Source organism: Balaenoptera musculus, chromosome 1, assembly GCF_009873245.2.
Source record: "Balaenoptera musculus isolate JJ_BM4_2016_0621 chromosome 1, mBalMus1.pri.v3, whole genome shotgun sequence".
NCBI lineage: Eukaryota > Metazoa > Chordata > Mammalia > Artiodactyla > Balaenopteridae > Balaenoptera > Balaenoptera musculus.
The window spans coordinates 127,284,047-127,306,422 of record NC_045785.1 but is presented as its reverse complement, the minus strand read 5'-3'; the positions used below and the strand labels follow the sequence as shown (position 1 = coordinate 127,306,422).

The window sequence follows — 22,376 nt, the reverse complement described above, 5'->3', positions numbered from 1 at the left end:
CATGAATACATGTTCTGGAGTGAACACCAAATGGCAGATATAAATTTGCTACTCCCACAAGTGTCAGTCCCCATAAAGTCACTCAGTGTATCTTGCCTTAATGAGTATTTCTAAAGATATGCATCTTTCATTCAATGTAGTCCCTAAATGCAAGTCAACCATTCCTCTGGTGCTCAACCAATGAAACATGATCTGTTCCAACCCTGAAAGAAAACTGGCTATACTGGAGTTACTAAAAGTTTATCTTTTAGTTTATCTTTCCTGACTTCAGAATCTCACTAGTGTGCAAGATAAGGAGGGGTCCACTGTAACTCCATTAACAAAATAAAAAGTAATATAGAGCAATTCTTTTGAAGTCTATAAACACACTGAAAAGCATTCTAATCTTGGGTAAATATTTTTTCACTTTAAACTACTCAATAGTCCAGAATTAAGTTGCCATAGAAAGATAATTTACTGTAAGGAATTTCTTTAGATCACATATGCACACCATGAAATAAAATCTTCTCTGTAAGAAATAACAACCCTTATAGGCTACAGAATTATATGCCTCAAGAAAAAAAAAAAAAGTATTTTGTTGCTGTTTTCCCCATTCATTTTATACGTGGTTTGCATCAACTGAACTGGTAATCATTGCACGTTGCTTACCTTCACGTTAGTGCCATATTCTGGGGATGATACTGAGATCATTGTTCCTATTTCAGTAGACATTTCTGAAACTGCTTTGGTTTCCTTTGCTGCCACAGGATCTGTACTTCTGACTGTAGCAGGGCTTGATTTCTCCTGTCCTTCTGGCTCCACCTGTTGGGCATCTTTTACTTTTCTATTTTTTAATGAACGTTCCTTTCCAATAGGACCAGGTTTATGTTCTTTGTTTTCTACTGGACTCAAATCTGGAAGCTAAATTCAATGTTTATGACAAAAACACATCATGATCAAAGACACTCATTGAAAACTAATCCAATTTTGAAACTTATTTATTCTCCTTAAATGTTAGTGGCTTTCATACAATTATATCTGGAACATGAACTATACCTTCTGGGCTTTGATAGGGCCTGCCCGTGGCTGCTTCTGCCGTTGTTCTTTAGGTTCAGATATTTTGTCAGTAGTTTTTTCCGAAAGCACAGGAACAATTTCATTTTCACCCCCGTTTGAAGCTGGAGCACCAAACTGAATTGTGTCAATTCCAATTTCAACTCCACTTTCTTGACTATTCTTTGTTCCCTAGTAAGAGAACATTTAAAAACTTGCTTCAGATGTGAGAGAGTGGCATGGACATATATACGCTACCAAATGTAAAACAGATAGCTAGTAGTGGGAAGCAGCCACATAGCACAGGGAGATCAGCTTGGTGCTTTGTGACCACCTAGAGGGGTGGGATAGGGAGGGTGGGAGGGAGACGCAAGAGGGAGGGGATATGGGGATATATGTTTATGTATAGCTGATTCACTTTGTTATACAGCAGAAACTAACACACCATTGTAAAGCAACTATACTCCAATAAAGATATTAAAAAAAAACCCCTCTGGTTCTATAATGATAAAAACTTAAAAAACAAAAAACTTGCTTCAAAGCAGAGTTCAAATTTGACTGAATGATTTATGTAATAGCACATATTTTAAAAGAACAATAGAAGGTTTGAAGCAATCTACATCCAACTGAGATTAACTGACCTTGGTTTATGTTTTAGGAGAACATTCCCTTAACCCTACTGATCTGTATTAGCAAACAACTGATAAATTAAAAACTAGGACAAGACTTAAGTTTTAAAGTCCTGGCTTTAAGTGCCCTGGGTTGAAGGGCAAATCAGAGCCTCAAGTTAAAACAAATGTAAAACATCATTTAAAACAAATGTAAAACAAATACAGAAAGGCACCACCAGCAACAGATAAACGAATGAATTAACGGGGGAGCAGAAAAAAGATAGGAATTCCAGTGTCACCCACTTCTGCTTTGAAAATAAAATGAATTAATATACATGAAAGTACTTTGATTGATAATGGCGTGCACACACATCAGAAATTCATTCATCAATTAAACTGCTAATTTACGTAATACCTTCTTTGTGCTAGGCGCTGATCCAGGCAGACACTACCAATCTAACTTGCATTATAATGGATGAAGAAAATAAACAACTAAAAAGTTAGACAAGGGATATGCAAAAATTAAAATATGGTTAAACCACTTAGAAAAAGGCCCTAGGAGGTCATACTGAAACTGAATCTAAACTATAGGATTAGTGGAAGGTGTTTCTGGCAGAGCAAACATCTAGTGTAAAGGTCAGGAATTTAAAAAAAACCAAAAAGCTAGTGAGGCTGGAACACAGCAGGTATTAGGAACAGTGGCAGAAGATGGACAAGCAGAAGGTTAGATGACATGGGGTTTTGTAAGCCTGAGGGTGTTTATAACAATGTCCCCCAGTGGACATTCAAAACCACAGACAGTACTCAACAGTACACATACTGTGTTCTTTTTCCTATATATACATACTGATGATAAAGTTTAATTTACAAATTAGGCACAGTAAGAGAACATCCAAATTGCCAGCCACACTATTTTTGCGCTTTGGGGCCACTATTAAGTTACGTAAGGGTTTACCCGAACACAAGCACAGCAAAACGACCAACTTGATAACCAAGATGGCTACTAAATGACTAATGGGTGGGTGGGAACACTGGATTTCATGACACTATTATTCAGAAAGGTGTGCACAATTTAAAACTTATGAACTGTTTATTTCTGGAATTTTCCATTTAATATTTTCAGGCTGTGGCTGACTGCAGGTAACTGAAACCACAAAAACTGTACTTAACCTTTTCATGGAAGAACAAACAAAAAGACAAAACTAGGGACAAAGTTAAACTTCAGGCCTTGGTCTTATAATCAAATCACTATTTCATATCATTTTTGCTACCCCTGAATTAAGTGTGTCAATTACTGTGTAAGGTTATTGTTATATTTATCAGTATGACAATGTCATCAGTAGGAATAAGGCATGTCATTCAGATCTATTTTTAATATCTGAACATTCACTTTCAACTACAGACAAACAGTACTGATATAACTTAGAATAAACATCTCTGTTTCAGTCAATGTTGAAATTTTCTAGTCAGTTCAATATAAATGTACAATTAATTTTAGAAGAGAGAATGGTGCAGTATTTAATAACTGAAAGCTATTGATTTTATGTATAAAACAATAAAGAACTTATAAATAGTTAAATGAATAGGCAAATAGTTAATGGGACTTAGAGAACGTCAGACAATATTAGGAAGAATATTATATTCTTTGAAACAAAAAATGTCTATAAAATATACATAAGACAAGGAGAGATGATAAAATCATTCTATCCAGAAAATATAAAGAACATAAAGAGGATGAAGAAAAATATGCATGAGAAAAATGAGACACCAACAAAATATCTTGCTGCTCCAAGAGGCTGAAGAAGAATGTAAGCATCCTTTTAGTATTATCAACTTGTAGTAGAATGTCTACGACAAAAATCTTGCAGCTGAGAGATTATGGTCCCTGTACTTTAACGTCAATTTAAAAACCTGGACCAAACATTTTAATAAAATTATTAAACCAGTACACTCATCCAAAACAAAGAAAAGAAACTTTCTACTCCATCCTTCTCATTAGTAATGAAAAATCAACTTTCTGTACAAGAAATGCTCTAATTAATCATAATGTCAAAACAAACAGGCAGAGGAAAAATGATTAAACTGAGCATCTCAGATACAGAATCCAGTGACTCTTAATTCTATTTTTACAAAGAGTTCTCTGTAGAACTTAAAAAAATCAAAACAGATGATGAGGCCTACTCCAGACCTAAGTCAGAAAGCTGAACTGGGGGTAGGGAACAGCAGGAAGACTTCCCTGAAAAGAAAAAAGAAGGAAAAAAAAAAAAATCTCTTAACTGTATCTTCCTTGACATTTCTCTGCTCCCCTTTTACGGCAAAACTATTCTAGGTTCTCTACACAGTCGGCCTTCTCTCAGCATCCATGGGCTCCACCACCCTTGGATTAAAAAAAAAACAAAAAAACACCCGAGAAAGTTCCAAAAAGTGAAACTTGAATTTGCTGCACACCGGCAACTATTTACATAGCATTTACATTGTATTAGGTATTAGAAGTAATCTAGAGATAAATATATGCAAATACCGTGCCATTTTATACAAGAGACTTGAGCATCCTTGGACTCTGGTATCCATGGGGGATCTTAGAACCAATCCCACTGCGATACTGAGGGACGACTGCACTCATCTTTTCTCCCATTTTCTCTTAAATTCACACTAACCAGGCTTTTGCACCGAGTGCTCTACCAACATTGTTTTTGTCAAAGTCACCAGTGACCTCCACATTGTTAATGCCAACTGTCAATTCGCAGGGTCTGTCTTACTTGACCTTCCAACAGCATTTGACACAGTTGATTTATCCCTCTTTAAACTCATCTTTCACTTGGATTCCAGGACACTTTTCTCATCACTTAGCTTCTCCATCTCCCACAACTCCCTGAGTTAGGACTCGGTTTTTGATTCTCTTCTCTTTTTCTAACTACTTTTATAACTCATTCTTCCTTCGTGACCTCAACCAACCTCATCACTTAAGCACCATCTAATGACTTACAGATTTATGTAGTCAAACTAGACTATCTTCTCTGAACTACAAATTCTTATATTCAACTACCTACTTGACATTTCCACTTAGATGTGTAATAAACATCTTAAATCTAACAAGTTCAAAACTGAATTCCCTGATCTTCCCCAATGATGATTCATTTTACAGCTTCCCAATCTCAACTGATGGGAACTCTATCCCTTTTGCTGCTCAAGTCAAAAGCTTTGGAGATAACTGACTCCTTTTTCTCACATATCACATTTAATTCATCAGTAAATTTATGAGCTCTATCTTCAAATACCCAGAAACCAACCATTTCTCATCACTTTTAATGTCACTTTCCTGGTTTAAGCTATCATCATGTGATTATTGCAACGGCATCTTACCATCTATTCTTCGCTCCCACAGACTGTTCTTAACAGACTACTTAGAATAGTCTTTTAAAAAGTCAGATCCTGTCACTCTTTTTCTCAAAACTGTCTACTGTCTTCCTACCATGCCTGAAGTCCCTACCAGATCCTCCACCTATTATCTTTCCAACCTCATGTGTTCTCTTTTCATCCCTTACTTCAATCCAGCCATATGTACCTCTTCAAACACACCAGGCATGCTCCTGTGTTAGGGTTTTGTATTTACTATTCTCTGAACCAGGAATTCACTTTTCCTTAGACAACTGAATAGCATGCTCTCTTACCTCCTTCAAGTCTTTAATTCAAATGTCACCTAAGTAGCCTTTTCTGGCCACCCTATTTTAAGCTGTCTCCACACCCCTTGGGAAATTCCTTATACACCTTCCTTGCTTTTGCTTTTCTCCTCAGCACTGATCACCATTTAACATTCTACGTGTTATTTATTGTTGGTTCTCCCCAACTACAATGGAAGCCCCATGAGCGCGGGGCTTTTATTCTGTTTTCACAGCACCACCCACTTTTTCTAAGGCCACAGGTTAGGACAGTGCCTGATACATCACAAGTGCTCAATAAATGTTTGTTCAATGAATGAAGAATTGCTGGCCTAAATAGCCAATTACCAATACTGTGTGTTTGAGAAATTATGTTAGAACAAACTCCCGGAAACTCTGCTTCTAAGTAACTATACTGCATATCATTAAACATGCATATTATGCATGTTTATTCAAACATGCATATCATTAAAAACACAAAACAGTCCAGAAAATAGTAATTGCACTTACACTCTCTGTGTCACAAAGCTAGAAGTTTTAAAATGTTAACCTTAATATGTCTAAAGGTGAGAAGCAGCTTATAACTGTTGAGATTCAGTAGCATTAACATCACTTGGGAACTTATTAGAAATGTACTCAGGCCTTAGCCCAGACCTAATGAATCAGAACTCTGGGCATGGGTCCCAGCAATCTACTTTAATAAGCTCTCCAGGTAATTCTGATGCATGCCAAAGTTTGAGAAACTGTTTTAAGGAAACTCTGCCACACTAACCCCACAAAAGCCATTATTAAGTCTGTTCCTACCTCTGATGAAGTAGCTGATCCAAATGATGTTAGGGGCTTATTCCATGCACTGACTGAAGGTGGCTGTGGTGGACTAATGGGACCTACTGAGAAGGAGAAGCCACAGGAAATATGACCATTAAAATTTAGAGGCTAATAATCTTTAACCCATTTAACCCTTTCTTTTAATGGTAGCTAGATAATAAAACAATGACTTTTCACATGGTATATAATACTTAAAGAGATTCTTGCATACCAAAATAAATATAATCTCCTCCAAAACATTGTACTATTGTTTTATCAACACAAAGTTGTGTCCATAAAATATGGCTGTTAAAAATATAACACACTTGTCTTAGAAACAAAGGTTTTAAGAAAGGAAGCTAAGAAAAGATTACTGTTACTGCTTCCTACTGAGAAAAAAGAAATGGCTAGGAAAAAACATACTGAGTATATAAATAAAATTGAAAACAAACCCCCAATTCCCATGCCATTTCCACCCCTCACTTCTTGTTGCACACTTACATTTCTTAGAGATGTCATTCAACACAGCTGGTGGGGCCACCTTGTTATCCCATAATTCAGTTGTAAGAGTGCCATGTGACTGTGGGGTCTGGATGGGCTTTCCTGTGGCTACGTAATCTGTGCCATTAGGTGTCTGAGCTGAAGGTAGTCTAATTGAAGGAGGGGGCTGTTTTGAAGACTGTGTTGTAGTCTGTAGTGGACTCTGGACTGGTTTGTGAGTCTGTCCCTGAGTCTGGGCTGGGGCAGTGGGGGCTGGGACTGAGACTTGGACTAGGGCAGGGGTTGGGGCTGGAGCTGGGGCTGGGGCTGGGGTTGGGATTGAGGCAGGGACAGTTGGGGCTGAGGTGGGGGCAGCTGGGGCTGAGGCAGCTGGAGGTGGAGCTGAAGCTGGTGACAGAGCTGAAGCAAGGATGGGAATTGAGGCTGAGGCAAGGATGGGGACAGAGGCTGGGGTGGAAGCGGAGGCAAGGATTGGGGTTGGAGCTGGAGCTGGAGAAGAGGCTGTGGCTGTAGTTGAGGTGGAGGCTGGAACTGGAGCTGAGGCTGAGGCTAAGGTTGGGAGTGGAGCTGAGGTGGAGGTAAAGACTGGGACTGCAGCTGGGGCTGGAACTGGAGCCGAGGGCGATGCTAGAACTGGAGCTGGGGTTGAGGCTGGAACTGGAGCTGAGGTTGTGGCTGGACCTGGAGCTGAGGTTGAACCTGGACCTGGAGCTGAGGCTAGAGCTAAGGCTGGAAGCTGTGCTTGCTGGGTTCCCGTAGCCTGTTTTTTGGCAAATCTTGGTGGGAGCTTAGAAGTCTGACTTCTTCCTTTTTCATTTGCATTCTTTTTATTCCAGACCTTAAAAAATTTGCAGGAATCATTTGTGTCAGTAACACAGCTGAAAGTAATAGTTCACACAGACATTCCAACAAAGCTATCTACTGCTAATTTAGCTCCTTTACTTTACAAAATAGCTACTTGATAGAATAAAAACATCCAGGTTGCCAATGAGATTTTAAATTACAAGATGCTATAGGGGAGGGCTTTCCTAGTGGCGCAGTGGTTGAGAATCTGCCTGCCAATGCAGGGGACACGGGTTCGAGCCCTGGTCTGGGAAGATCCCACATGCCACAGAGCAACTAAGCCCGTGAGCCACAACTACTGAGCCTGCGCATCTGGAGCCTGTGCTCCACAACAAGAGAGGCCGCGATAGTGAGAGGCCCGCGCAACGTGATGAAGAGTGGCCCTCGCTTGCCGCAACTAGAGAAAGCCCTCGCACAGAAACGAAGACCCAACACACAGCCATAAATAAATAAATAAATTAATTAATTAAAAAAAAAAGAGTTAGGAGCTAAATAATAATTTAGATACAACATACTTTAAAAAAAAAAAAGATGCTATAGGGGAAAAAAGACAAATATGTATTAGATATTCTTGATATACAGGTCCACAATCTCTTTTCCACTATTCTGAAATTAAAGAAATTAAGTAAATTCGCACTAAATTCATTTGGCAGCAAAATCTGACCCCACCTGACAAAAAATTACTTACTTAACTCATGTTTGCCACAGAAGCATTAATTCTGGGAGTGTTGCTGGGTATTATGCTATATAAAATATGCACTAATGTATCTTCCTAAACAATAATAACAAATAAATGACTTCTGAAAATATCTAGTCCCAAGGATTATATTCAATTAAACTCAATGTTACCATCCACATAGGATTTTTACAGTGTTTCCTGCTTTTAAGCCCTCTCATCTGTTAGGGCTCTTTATTGCTATGACCCATGTGCTGTATTTATTTTTATCCTGTGTCAGCATTCAGTAAAATGGGTGTTTCGGTTGATTTAAAGGAAATAACTTATTGTGATTCATACTATTTAAATGAACTAATTTAGATTACAACAGAAACTTGTATAGGTCAAGAATCTGCAAGTTATTAGAGATAATGGCAGTTGTATTCATTAAATTTCCAAGATGATTTAAAATTAACCCTAACTCTGCAATGAAGTAAGATGGGGCAAGTAAGATATATTTTGAAATAAAGTAAAGATGGTTTTCTCTAAGGCAAACAGTGAGCTAGTGATTACATTCTACTTAAAATTTACCTCATTCTGGTTAAAAACAGTTTAAAGTTGTGAAAAATCAGGTCATTCTCAACACTTGAATAATAAATGCAGCCCTGACCTTATAGGTGGATAGAAACCTTGACCATTTCCTAATATATTTTGGGCAACAATCTAAATAACGAGCAACAAATTGAAACGCTAAACCTGTATGATTTGTTCTTCCTTCTTTCGGCGTTCTTCATCCTGTAAACGTTTCTGTTGTTTTTTGGATACAACTTCAGTAAAACCATCATCATTCAAATTTGACTGGGGGTCTTCAACTACTGTTACTTCAGGATGGTCATCAATTATAACAACACCTACAGATATACAAAAAGATTTAAAATGATATTTTTTTTCAATTGAAAAGATAAATAGAAATGTTTAGTCCAGTAGTGATTAAAAAATAAAAGACATGGCAAAGATCTAGTTCTTATAACTCATAGTATATAACCCATTTCCCATAAAATGGCCATTTAGCAGCAAAATTTGCAAAGATTTCATAGATATATGAAAAGATTTTGTAAACAAGGTTAAAAATAAAAGTCCTGAGACTATCTACTTTGAATGATATATTATACATCTTTTTTTCTTAAGCAATGTAGTGGTAATGACTTGTTCTTAAAAAGAAAAATCAAAATTGTCTTATCGTAGTCAAATCACTTAACCTCTACCTCTCCCAGCCTCAAGATGTGTGCTGTGCTGTAAAGATCTACGTAGTACTTTATCTCATTTGCATCTAACCACTCTAAGAGGTGGTTATTACTATTGTTTCCCCTTTACAAAGGATGTAATAAGCTCTGAGAGGCTGATGTGCTAACAATGCGGTGTTGAACAACTTAAGCTGGTCTTATGGTTCTTAACGCCTCTAGTTTACGTAGACTATTGTCTACAATGTGGAGCTGTTAAAAACATGAAATACATGTTAAAGTTCCATGTGAATGTAAAGTGGCATAGATGTACATACATCATAATAACCCAGTGGAAGAATAATTCAAGATATACTTTCAACTCATTGTCTAACAATTATTCCGGCTATCTTGTTAAATTATTCTATATTCCAGTGAGTATAAGAAATTTAGATCCATTAACTAATACTTAGAAGAAAAATAAAAATAATCCAGGTGATGTGATTTTGGGTTGTAGGTATAATGTTTGCACAATAAATATAAGAAAAGGGTGAGGCAATTCAAATAAATTATTTTAATTTTGCAAATATAAACATATAATATGTTCTGATCGGGAAACACATAATAAAAATAGATATTTGCTTGGGAATTATACATATACAATTCAGAATGGTGATAACTTGCGGGGGCTGGCAAGAGAATATGACCATGGAGTGGATCATAGGGAATCTACTGGAAAACAGTTCTTTTTAAATAGCTAAAAATTTGCATTTATAGAAACACTGACAAGGAAACAAAAAATAAATACTAAGACTGGCTTTCACTCTTTATAAACCTATTACTGTTATTGTTTTTCTAATAAAAATTTAATTTCAAAGGAAAAAACCAATTGATTCTGATTTATCTATGACACTTCTACTTGTGTTCTAAATCCTTTAAGAAATTAACTGTGTATAACACAACACTGTAAAGCAATTATACTCCAATAAAGATGTCAAAAGAAAAAAAAAAAGAAATCAACTGTGTAAAATGGAGCATATGCTCATCTCAATGCAAGGTTTTAGTCCAACATTTCTAAGGATGTCATGCACTCCAGTATTTCAGACTTGTGAAGAGACCTCTTCATAATTCTAAATTCGTCTCGGTTTTTCACTTAAACTAAAAAGTGTGTGTGTTTAAAGCTCATCTTCATAGTCATGCCATCACTCATTATTTAAATTTTCTTGCCTAAGAGCTTCGTTAGAAACCTTTTGAATAGTTCACTCAATTACACGAAGCATTTAAGGACATGTGAACAATACTTTGTTCTCAACACCCTGTTCTTGCCTGGTGCTTTGTAACATTTTGGGCTAACGGGACATTATTAGGAAGACCATTTTAAGGAAATTATAGAACATTTTTAGGAAAAGAACCTAAAGATGACTCTTAAAATTAACTTCAACAAGTTAAAACTAATAGCTCAATTTCCATTATCAATTCAGAAATAATTGACTTCTTACCTTTTTATATTGTCTTAATCCAATAATATAATACTTTGCAAAATTTCTACTCCAGAAGTTGTTTGGAAAAAGAGAAACCAGTAAACAAATATTTGAGAAATCTGCCATGTTTTGTGGACTTTTGTAATCTTCACTTGTCATTTTCCAAATGTGGTGTTTAGATGGATGTTAATCTCTTCTCATGGACCACAGTAAGATTAGCATCCAAGCTTCCTATGGATTTACTTTAATCACTTTCTCTAAATCAGAACTTTCCAACTTTAGCAGTATTAACATTTTGAGCTAGCTGTCCTGTGCACTGTAGGATGTTTAGCAGCATTCCTGGCCTATACCCACTAAGATGTCAGCAGCATCCAGCCACCAGTTTTGACACCAAAAACATCTCCAGAGATTGCCAAATGCAGAACCATCCCTGTTAAGAACCACAGTTCTAAAAATTCTTAAAATGCGCAATTAAGATAAGTTTATTTCTTTCCCACGTGAATCCTAAAATGGTAGTCTAGAATTAGCTCTCAAAAGTTTGCGTGCATCAGAATCACCTGGAGAACTGGTTAAAACACAGATTGCTTCACACTCCAAGAGTTTCTGATCCAGCAGGTCTGGGGTAGGGCCCAAGATTCTGTATTTCTCACAAATTTCCAGGTGATGTTGATGGTCTGAGGACCACGCTTTGAGAACCGCTGGTCTAGAAATAATAATGCCAAAGTCCTGGGCCCAAATCAAATTTAGTATGTATAAATAAGTATTAACTAGATGAAAGAAAACTCTCATCTACATCTTGAATACTGGAATAACAACAGTACCTAACCAAAGTTTCCCATCACTACTATCTGGTCTTAACTTAGTAAATCTCTCAATCTTATTCAGTATTTCCAGCTTAAGTCTCATCTGAATGAATGGCAAATAGCACATTTTTACATGTATCAATATAAGTGTCTACTCATAGAGATTCCTTATTAACTTCTTCATCAAATATTTCCTTCTTGCTGTTATCCTTCATATTTGATATCCTATCACTCCCTGGCTTTCTGAAAGCATTTATCCATAGCCACACTACCTCCCATCCTATTATTTATTCTCTATTTATCGTATCTTAGATGTCAATTTTATCAAGGTCATAACTCACTGAGGTTAACATTTCTTTCCTTTCAGACACAGAATATGTACAGATATAACTAAGCATCTCCACATTTGGTTTTCTGTGCTTCCCCACACCTGTTTAGCAAGGTAGGGTGGTTAATTTCCTCCTTTTTTTTTTTTTTAAAGAAGAACAGTGAAACTCTGTGGATTATCTTTAACAAGAATTTTATCAAGCACTCAAGCCTATGCTAAAAGCTGGTGTTATTTCAGTTAAAGGTATATCAGTTGGTGACTCATAACCAGTCTCTATCTCTACCTTGAAGTCCAACTATTTCTTGTTTGATGACTTCTTTATTTACAGTATCTATTTAAATGTAACAAATAGATAAACAGATAGATATATAAAAGGGACCTGAGACGCACTTGCATAGTTGTTGAGATCAAACTGTGATAGTGCATCCACTTTCTCTTTGGGTTTTTTAGGGCCTGGTTTGGGCTCTTCTCTTTTTTTCCCAGTAGAATCTTTGGAGTTCTTTTGTCCTGTACCATTAGGTGCTCCTTCCTGGTGGTGTGCAGAGCTGCCATTGACAGGATCAGCACCAGCTGTGCCTGCTGACTGGTCATCAAATGGCCTACAAAATAATAATTTGAGATTTTATTACTACCTCTACATATCCGAACAAAAGAAAAATGCTCTTAGTGGCAGTTTCTAAAGTTCAATCTAAGAGGAAGTAACAGTGGGATAGAAGACCCTAACTCTAAAACCAACAAGCTTTAGTGACTTTTGTTGGGTACAACTTCACTAAGACGGAGCTTCCCAGTAAAGGAAATAAGACAAGCTCCTTAGGATTCTTTCCAGCAATTAAATTCTAGAATTCTAATTATCCTCTGAAGGTTCTTATCGTGTCTATTCTTTCTGTGTCTATCATGTTATAAATGAGCTATCAGCATTGTTTATAGCAGAAAATTTCTGTGATCCAAGCTAGTCCAAAGTATTCACTAGTGGATCTTCTCCACAAGAGGGCAGCATATGAAAATTTTTTTTTAAAAGAATTCTATGCTTACACTATAAGTATGTTTTTCTTTAAAAAAGTTCAATCAGATTTATATACATGTAAACATTTTAAAAACCAGTTTTAATATGGAAACGATTCACTTCACAAAACCAAAGGTATTTCTACAGGGTTTTTTTTTACCTAACAGATTCTTTTCTTGGGTTCATTTTACAAAAACTTCATGAAAATACACCATGAAAAATGGCCTTACCAATTCATTTTCAGCTCAGTCTATAGTATTACTCAAGATAAAAGCTTAGAAAGAGCCTGACAAAAAGCATGACCTCAAACAGGTGAAGAATGAATTCATTTCTTCTAAATGGGACTCTTGCAAAACATTCATTTCACTACAGCCAGTAACTGCTATTTCTGCAGGTTCAAAGTTGTTACCATCTACATAGCACAAAAGTCTTGCTAAGTAGTTGAGATCTACAGTGCACACAAATCAGATCAATTTTTCCCTTGAGTATTATTACTTGAAATTCGAATAGTTTGGTTACAGTCAACAACTATTGATACGTTGTTATTGTAACTTATATGTTATCCTATTCTTTTGACTTTTAAAGGGAGGTTTAAATTCTGTGTTAAGCAGGTACTCAAACACAACTGGTAGTATTATTTCCCTGGAACTTTTTCTAAATTATCAGAAAGCAAAAATATTTTCGCTGACTGGTATAGTAACCTGAAATGCTGAAATGCTAAGTATAAGTAACTAACCAATGCAGATTAAGATACTTTGCCTGAATAAATTTCCTACCAGCTCAGGCTACAAATCTGGGAATTGGTTTAAAAAAAAAAAAAAACAATGGGCAGGTCATTAATAGTTGCTTACTATATATACCAGGTGTTACATTAAGTGTTTCACAAATATCATGTCACTAAATCTTCACACATTTTTATAAGTACTATTACTTTCTCCCCCTTTTAGTGGTGATGAAGCAGAGTTTATACCACTAGTAAATACCAGAGCCTAGATTTAAAACTAGGAATAATGCTACTTTATAATGTTTCCTAATACTAAAAATAATAATAATAATTTATTATAACCAACATTTTAATATTTAAAAAAACAGACCAAGTTTAGCATAGTTGAGAAAAATTCTTTTAAAAACACCACCAATGACATGGTATGTATGTTACTGGTGGCCTTGGTGGTTGGGCAGGACTTTGCTTTCTAGGCCTCTCTCTAAGCTGGATCATTTATTGTAGGTTTGCAACTTGAGTGAGGAATATTATTTATCCTTAAGTTTCAACATTCACTCTCTAGAAACCAGTACAGAGTGACTGTATATGGTTACAACATGTTAAGTCCCAGAGGACACCTGTGAGCACCAGTTTTCCAAAGAGAAACCAAGAAAGAAAGGCAGGCTGCTCATCGTCAGTAAGATGATTTACCAAATGGAAGACACTGTATAGGTCCTGCCCTAGGTGTGTAGATTTCCCCAAACCTACAAATTCCTAACAGGACTCTTTTGGGAAACGTAACGTAACAACAGGCAAAGACTTCTGAGACACACTAACCTCTTTCTCAAGCACCCTTACACTTTTAGAATAGAAAAAAAATTCTAGGAGAAGAATGTCTTGGTCCTCTATAGACTAGCTCCTTTGCACAGTTCAACCAAGAAGTATACTTTTAGCTTCTCTAAAGGTGCAAAAGTAGGGAATTCCCTAGTGGTCCAGTGGTTAGGACTCTGTGCTTTCACTGCTGAGGGCCCAGGTTCAATTCCTGGTCAGGGAACTAAGATCCCACAAGCCGCATGGCGGCCAAAAAAAAAAAAAAAAAAAAGAGAAGGTGCAAAAGTAATTCTATCTAACACAAAATACTCACCCTCGTTTTCCACTTTTTGATGGTGGGCCACTTCTCCTTTCATTCCTAGGACCTGAGAAATTCCTTCCGGATTTGGGTGGACCATTGTTGCCACGCCGATTCTGGCGATCTATGCCAGGTCTCTGACTAGAAAAACTTCTCTTTGCTATTTCCCTTTTTGGAGGTAAAACATTCTCTCCAGCCTTTACAACCACTTGTGCATTCAAATCAGCATTTTTTTTTTCATCCCTTTCGCGCCTCTCATTGAAATCACTGCTTTCAGAAGCTGTTTCCCATTCTTCATTTGCCTGATCTGAAGAGTTCTGATTAGATAAGTCTGGTGTCTTATTCCCAGAAATATCCCCAGCAGTATTAACTGGTTCTTGAACCACATTACTAACTGTGCCATTTGTGGGCACTGCCACCTCACTGGTTTTTGAAGCAGCCTCCCTCTCTCTTAGCCGTCTAAATCGGGGAGGTTTATCTTGCCTCGGTGGTCGGGTAGGACGCTGCCTTCGGGGCCTCTCTCTAGCTGGGTCAAATTTTCTCTCAAATTTCGGAGGCCGTTTATCTGCTGGCATAGGAATAAACTGCTCATGTCTTCTTGGTGGCTCTCCATCATCTGGTTTAGGAGCTTCTGCCTGCCTTGGGTTCCACTGATTGTCCCGATAAGCAGGTCTTCGTAAAGTGGAAGGGCGTGACGGGCGACCTCCAGGATCCCTTCCACCACGTCTGAATGTTCCCCCTCTGCCTCGCCTTGTAGGCTCTCCTTTAGGAAGGAAGCCTGGTTTAGATTTATCATCATCCCTTACAAAAGGTTTTTCTAGAGGTCTACTATCTATTCGGACATGATTTTCAGGCTTGAAAGAAGATGGAGGCTTTATAGGTTTTTTGTTTTCAGACCGTTCCTCTCTTTTGGGAAGTTTACCTTTGCTTAAACTATCCTTGTCACTTGCACTTTCATGAATTTCACTGTCTGTGTCAGTCTCTGAACCTCGCTGTCTTCTTCTTTTGGGAACTACTTCAAAATCAGAGCTCTCACTTCGTGTTTCACTTTCTTCTCGTTGTCTGAGGGGTCCTGGGGGCACATGTTCTGCTCGTGGCTTATTGTCTCTATACTGAGGATAGTCTCGAGTGTGCCCTCTACCACCCCGGCCACGCCCTCCATAAGAGCCTCTATAGCTTCGCCCTCTGGAGTAATATTCACCTCGGCCTCGACCTCTGTATCCTTGATCTGGAAACCAATCTCTATCTCTAGCTTCTTTCCAATAGGTCCTAGGGGGTAAAGTTGATTCTTTCTTAGCTGTTGGTCTTAAATCTGGTCGAGACCTCTCTGTAACAAGGTCTTTGCTGATGATTTTCTCCGGTTGCTTTTCTTCCTTGACTGTTGGTACTGTGACAGTTTGCTGGTTTACAGTTTTAGCTGCAGGCTCTACCTCAACACTACTTACAGGTTCCAAAGGCTTCTCGGTATCTTGAGGTGGCTTTTGCACCAAAGTTGAAGGTGACGTTTCTACTGAAGGAAATTTCTCTGGTTCTGGTTGAGGTGGCAGTGGAACTGACTGTGGCTGAAGTGGTGCCACAGGTGGTGGGGGTGGAGGAAGAGGTTCTTTCTTTTCTGTCTTTTCAGGTTTTGCCATTTTTTCGGTGACCTTTTCTCCCTTTTCTCCTTCTTTCTCCTTCCTTTGCTCTCGTTCTTCTTTCATATCTCTAAGTATAGGTTTTTTAATAGGACCTGATCTTCTCACAGGCCTATCATTACCTTCTTCTCTTCTGCTGGAGCTAGGCCTTGGGCCCCAACGAGTTTCCGATTTAGATTTATACAGTTTTTCAGGTTTTGGTCCTTCAGAAGATCGTATAAAGCCCTCTTTTTTTGGTTTTTCCTCTGGTCTGTCTGCTGGTTCTTTTGAATCAATGCATCTGCTAGTTACTTTAGGAATGCTTGCAGATGGCTCATTTCTCTGCTCCTCTGATTTTTGAGTATGGTTAGATCCATGGGAAACACTTCTTTTCTGGGCAGGCTGACTTTCTCCAGCTGAAATTCGCTCTTCTTGAGTGGATACAGTCTTTTGATCAGGTACATCAAAACAAGCAGGCTGATTATTTGTATCAGTATGATGAGGTCTAATGTCTTCCACTGATCTGCTTAAAAACTTCTGTACTTCTGTCTCACTTGATTCTCTGACAAAGTCTGCTTTTGGATGAGTCTCTAACTGACTATGTTCTACTGGATAAGCAGCAGTTATTTGTTCCTGATCCAATGGGGCTTCAGGCCTATGATAAGGAGAATTCAAAGATATAACAGCCATCAAGGCAAAAATCTTTCTCACAGGTACATGTACAGCAAAATAACCCCTCTAATTTAAAAAGAAAAAAATGGATCCTAATCATAAAGAGCTTTATGTCTCTATAAAGAGTTTAGTGCAACATTATTCATAATAGCCAACAGAAACAACCTAAGTGCCTACCGACAGATGAATGGCTTAAGAAAATGTGGTAAATGCATACAAGAGAATGTTGTTTAGTATTAAAAAAAGAAAGAAAATCCTGCCATATGCTATATCATGGATGAGGTCATTACACTAAGTGAAATAAACCAGTCACAGAAGGACAAATGCTGCATGATCCCGCTTATATATACTATATAATGTAATCAAACTCATCCACACAGAAGGTGTGATTGCCAGGGACTAGGAGGAAGGCGGAAATGAGTATGATTAAATGGGTAAAAAATTTCAGTTGTGCAAGATTAAAAAGTTGTAGAGATCTGTTGTGCATTATGCTTATACTACACACTTAAAATTCTGATAGGGGGGTAGATATGTTATGTTTCCACCCCCACAATTAAAAACAAATGAAGCTCATTCCTTAAGAGGAAGTTTAGAACATGCTGATGTGAACTTTTAATCCACTGAAACTAGTAATTTCCACTTATAACGAGAGTACACTAGAGTAGGTCCATCTTTCCCACTGAATCAGAATTTTAAAACACCATAACATATACTCCTTAAAAGGGCAGAAGTTCTAACTTCATGGTTATAAACTGTTAGAGATCACCAATTGTCTGATACTTCAAAGTAACTCTGTTAATTAGTGTTTGTCCTTAACTCAGCCTTAGAATTAAATGTCTACCATATTTCTCGTTAGTGGAAGAACTACATCCACACTTTAGCCACATTACATGTCAAGTACCTAATCAACAGCAGAATCTTGCCAATCTTAACATCTACCACTAAATTTCAGCATTTAACTAAGTGTACAGAGCTACGTTACAAAATGCCCTAATCAATACAGAAATGCCAGAAAAAGGAAAATACGTCCTAGAATGAAATAAGGCATACTAAATGGGAGAAAATCAGATCGGTGGCTCAGTCCTAAATCAGAAAGATCTTCAGAGAGACTACACAGTTTTCGTTTCCCCATAATATTCTATTGGTCTACTAATAATTTTAATAATTACCTTACATCCTCAGGTTCTTCTGTTGCCTTGGGAGTGGTGGCCTGCTGAGGCTCAGTATGAGGATAGGGATCTGACCCCCACATCATACGAGGCTCAGAGAGGGAAATTGCATGATCTCTTGCAGAGCGAGCTATATGCTCAAATGACTCAGAGCTGCTTGGTGACCCTTCCATCTGGTCTCTTCTCATTAATGGCTTAGGAGGAATCATTCCTATACAAAAGATCAGAAAAAGATTGGAGGGTGGGGGTAGGAGAACGAAGGAAACAAAATCATTACAGACGTAGAATCTACATTATTACTTAATTACTATTTGGACATTCTATATTTAAACCAAAGAAATACTTTTGGCAAGTAAAACTGATTAATTCAAAAAAATAATCAGTGAAAATTATATTGAGTTTTTCTGTGAATGAGATTTTTATTGATGCTGTTAAATAGATTTAAAAATTGAGGAAGCAAAGCAAGCAAAACCATAAGAACAGCCTATTTTACTTTAAAGGAAAGAAAAGATAATGCCTATAAAAATCAGATAACAGGGCTTCCCCGGTGGCGTAGTGGTTAAGAATCCGCCTGCCAATGCAGAAGACATGGGTTCGAGCCCTGGTCTGGGGAGATCCCACATGCCGCGGAGCAAGTAAGCCCGTGCGCCACAACTACTAAGCCTGTGCGTCTGGAGCCTGTGCTCCACAACAAGAGAAGCCACTGCGATGAGAAGCCCGCGCACCGCAACGAAGAGTAGCCCCGACTCGGCGGCAACTAGAGAAAGCCCGCGCGCAGCAACAAAGACCCAACGCAACCAAAAAGAAATAAATTTATAAAAAAAAAAAAAAAAATCAGATAACAAGCACCATGACTCTACGCATGTTAAACATTATGAGAATTACACCAAATGATAAATTTTCAGAAAAACATTTTCTATAGAAAATCCCATTAATCTAGTTTAGTTGATCAATATGCTATAAATTATGCCTCTTAAATTTAAAATTTTCAGTGTAAATTTTAAAATACAGATGTGATTCTTGATCATATTTTTGTCACCTCTAAATTTTCCTCTACACTGTCTTGGTACTGGATTATCTGGATTTATTCTGATAAAGACTGCTATTTTATTTGTTTTTAGCTAACCTATTAGGAAATCCAAGTGTTAGGCTGGCAAATGATAGAGAAAATTTAAAAGCTGTAATATATAATATATGGACAAAATTCAAATGCTGAAACACCTGAAGGAATAAAAACAATGTAGTGAATAACAGATATTATAACTAAGATAGTAATTTTCCATCTGAAAATTTTAAAATAGTATTTGCAAGAGAGAAAATATATTTTCTCTTTGGTCTTACCACACTGTTGGTACAGTATCTGGCATTTAACTACTCTATGCTGAGAGAAGACACATTATTTTATGACTAAAAAGTCCTATTTAAGTTCTTACTAGATTATAACTCTCAAAGGAATTAAGACTAAAAACGTGGGGAAAATGAAAAACTTTGAACTTGCAAAACTGCAAGTGAGCCATGAGACAATGCCAACTTAGACTTACCAGGATGAATGGGTGGAATATCCATAGCAGGTCTGCCTGATATCACTCGCGGATCCATGTATGACTGCATCATGAGCCACCTTGGATCAAAACCCATAGAAGCCAAATGCTGAGGGTGAGGCTGCATGGGCTGGTAAAGAGGTCTGTGTGGTGGTGGAGGGACAGCACCACTGGATGGCTGTGAGGGAACCGTTGGTGGAAGTACACCTTGCTGCTGCTGCTGCTGCCACTGCTGCTGTTTCATCTGTTCCTAAAAAAAAGCAGGACCCCACATCTGAGACTTTAGCTCCATGCGATAAATTAATATAATCAATCAGAAAATAGGCTTTGTGAAACCTTGAGGGAAAAGAACTCCAAACACATTTGACAGTGAGAGGTGGCAAGACAAAAGAACAAAGAATGAGTTATGACATTTTGCCTTACACTTGACTTAAGCAACTAATCACTCATTAATTATACTGCAGAAACCACTTCCTAGAAAGGAAGATGGTTTCTATAAATGAGGCAGAGGGAAAAAAGGAATGACATAGAAGTTTCATAGTAAAGCCCTTATCAACAAAATTTTACTAATTTAAAAGGGGGAAATTTTTCAGGGAAAATTTGTATGCTTTGTGTATTTTGAGTTTTATGTCAAATTATTTCTTATACTACTGAACAATAAACCTTTTTAATCACACATACAAGATAAAATGTTTTTATTGTTACCTGCTGCCGCTGGAATCGTGGTGGTAAAGACTTCTGAAACTGTTTAAAATAGCCAGATAATATAGCAGGCCGAGGCTGAGACCCTGATTCTGGTTCTGTTTCATGTGCTGCTTGTGTGGTCTCCTTTTCACTGCGATTGCTGTCTTGTCTACTGAAAACTGGGTCATCCTCTGCCCAAAGAAAAGGTGAAAGATAATTATACTCATCAACGACACTTGACAAATACATGTTGTTTGTACTGGAGTGAAATAATTAGATTGATATATTTAAAAAGTTAACGAGGAAGAAAGCATCTTTACTCTAAAACACTTTTGTATTTTAATACTGGTAACCATCAATGAGGTAACATTAGATTAACAAAACCCTAGACTTTTTCAAAGCTGGATTCTTAAGACAGAAATCACATGCTCAAATGCTTTACCATACAATTGTCTGTATTTGATATTTTGTGATAATAAACCATTTCAGATACTACCTATTTTGCACTGTTTCACTAAATATTAACACTACTGTCAACATTTACTTGGGGTTCTCTAGGACTTAGGTGAAAACACAAATGGCCTATAAATACTTAAAATAGAACACACCGGTTTACTTAAAAATTTTTTTGATCAGGGGGTGTTATCTATAAAGAAAACTAATGAATCTAAGTCTGATGACAACAGAGTGATCACCAGCTATCTTCAAATATATAAATCATTATTCTGTGATATACTTGAAGATAGCTGGTGATCACTCTGTTGTCATCAGAGTTTAAAATCATTATTTTATGTAAAGGGTATGAATTATGGTACATGAGAAGAACCATACACATCCCCCCACACAAAAAAAGTTCTCATCCCAAAGAAAACCAGAGCCATATACATTCTAGAGAATGCCATTTGTCACAACTACAAAGCCATGTATATTATAAATTCTTTTCTCAGAGAATTAGGGGTGGATTTTAATGGGAAAGCTAATGTAATGCCAATGGTAAAACGATGCAGTAAAGAATCACAAATCACATTTTGTCTGTATTACATTCAATATTAAAAATGTTAAAGAAAATAAAATATTAGAGGGGAAAGAGAGCCAAGTAGGTGCAACATTTAAAAATGAAATGGGTACATCTCATTGATAAACCCAGCTAAAATTAAACTGCCATCAGAGGACATATAAAATGTGAATGAAAATAAAAGTGTCACTAAATAACGATTATTAAAAACAAAACCATAATTAATTATGTATATATAGTGGCTGCTGATGGTTAAATTAATTAATCAGGGTCAATACATGTATTCACTGGCAGAACTAGGACTAAAATGAATTTCCTTATTTCTAATCCATGGTCCTTTCTCATTAACTGTGAATGAGATTCCCTAAGGTTGCTCTCTTTCAGAATTCATCAATTTTAAAGTATACAAATGTTTTTCATTTCTGTGGTGAGAAATTTTACTTTACCTTTTTTGAGTGTTTTGAGCAAAGTGCTTAAAGATATATAATAAAAGCCCGTTATCAATATCAATTTATCCCCAGAATGCTTAATATAAAAATTTGTGAAATCTGGTAACTAAACAAATAATCCACATGGGCTGTATCTTATTTTTTTAAAAAATTGAGATAAAACACTCTTACTCTTTTAATAGTTACATTAAGGACCAAGTTTGAAGGTAACCCAGAATATAGATAAAAACTTAAAGCAAAACTTTAAACAGCTTTATAACTTCAAGCAGCAGGGTCTTACAGAAAAAGCATGGGTTTTGAGGTAAAAAAAATTTCAGTATTTCCGTAACAGAAAATATACTGAAATAAAACTATTTCTATTTTAAATCACTGTTAACTCAAGCTATTCATTAAGACTGAATTTTACAGCAAGTTTGGAGCAAAGTTTTATTAATTAGAGTTTATAAGCCAAACTGGGA

The 22,376-nt window shown here is 37.0% G+C and overlaps 1 protein-coding gene across 15 annotated transcripts in view; it reads right to left on the bottom strand.

Annotated features, from left to right (window-relative positions):
* PRRC2C (proline rich coiled-coil 2C) overlaps positions 1-22,376 on the bottom strand; it is a 101,677-nt gene that overhangs the window by 22,810 nt on the left and 56,491 nt on the right. For 13 of the 15 annotated variants that reach the window (XM_036834383.1, XM_036834641.1, XM_036835155.1 and 10 more), the window contains exons 13-22: positions 20,476-20,645; positions 19,771-20,020; positions 18,230-18,440; positions 14,791-17,043; positions 12,331-12,539; positions 8,865-9,019; positions 6,611-7,448; positions 6,107-6,192; positions 1,036-1,224; positions 649-900 (exon numbers count right to left, since the gene is read on the bottom strand). In XM_036834383.1, coding sequence (XP_036690278.1) covers positions 649-900; positions 1,036-1,224; positions 6,107-6,192; positions 6,611-7,448; positions 8,865-9,019; positions 12,331-12,539; positions 14,791-17,043; positions 18,230-18,440; positions 19,771-20,020; positions 20,476-20,645 — 4,613 coding nt within the window. The remainder of the gene's footprint in view (positions 1-648; positions 901-1,035; positions 1,225-6,106; positions 6,193-6,610; positions 7,449-8,864; positions 9,020-12,330; positions 12,540-14,790; positions 17,044-18,229; positions 18,441-19,770; positions 20,021-20,475; positions 20,646-22,376) is intronic. The other 2 variants (XM_036834292.1, XM_036835337.1) reach the window with 2 other exon arrangements.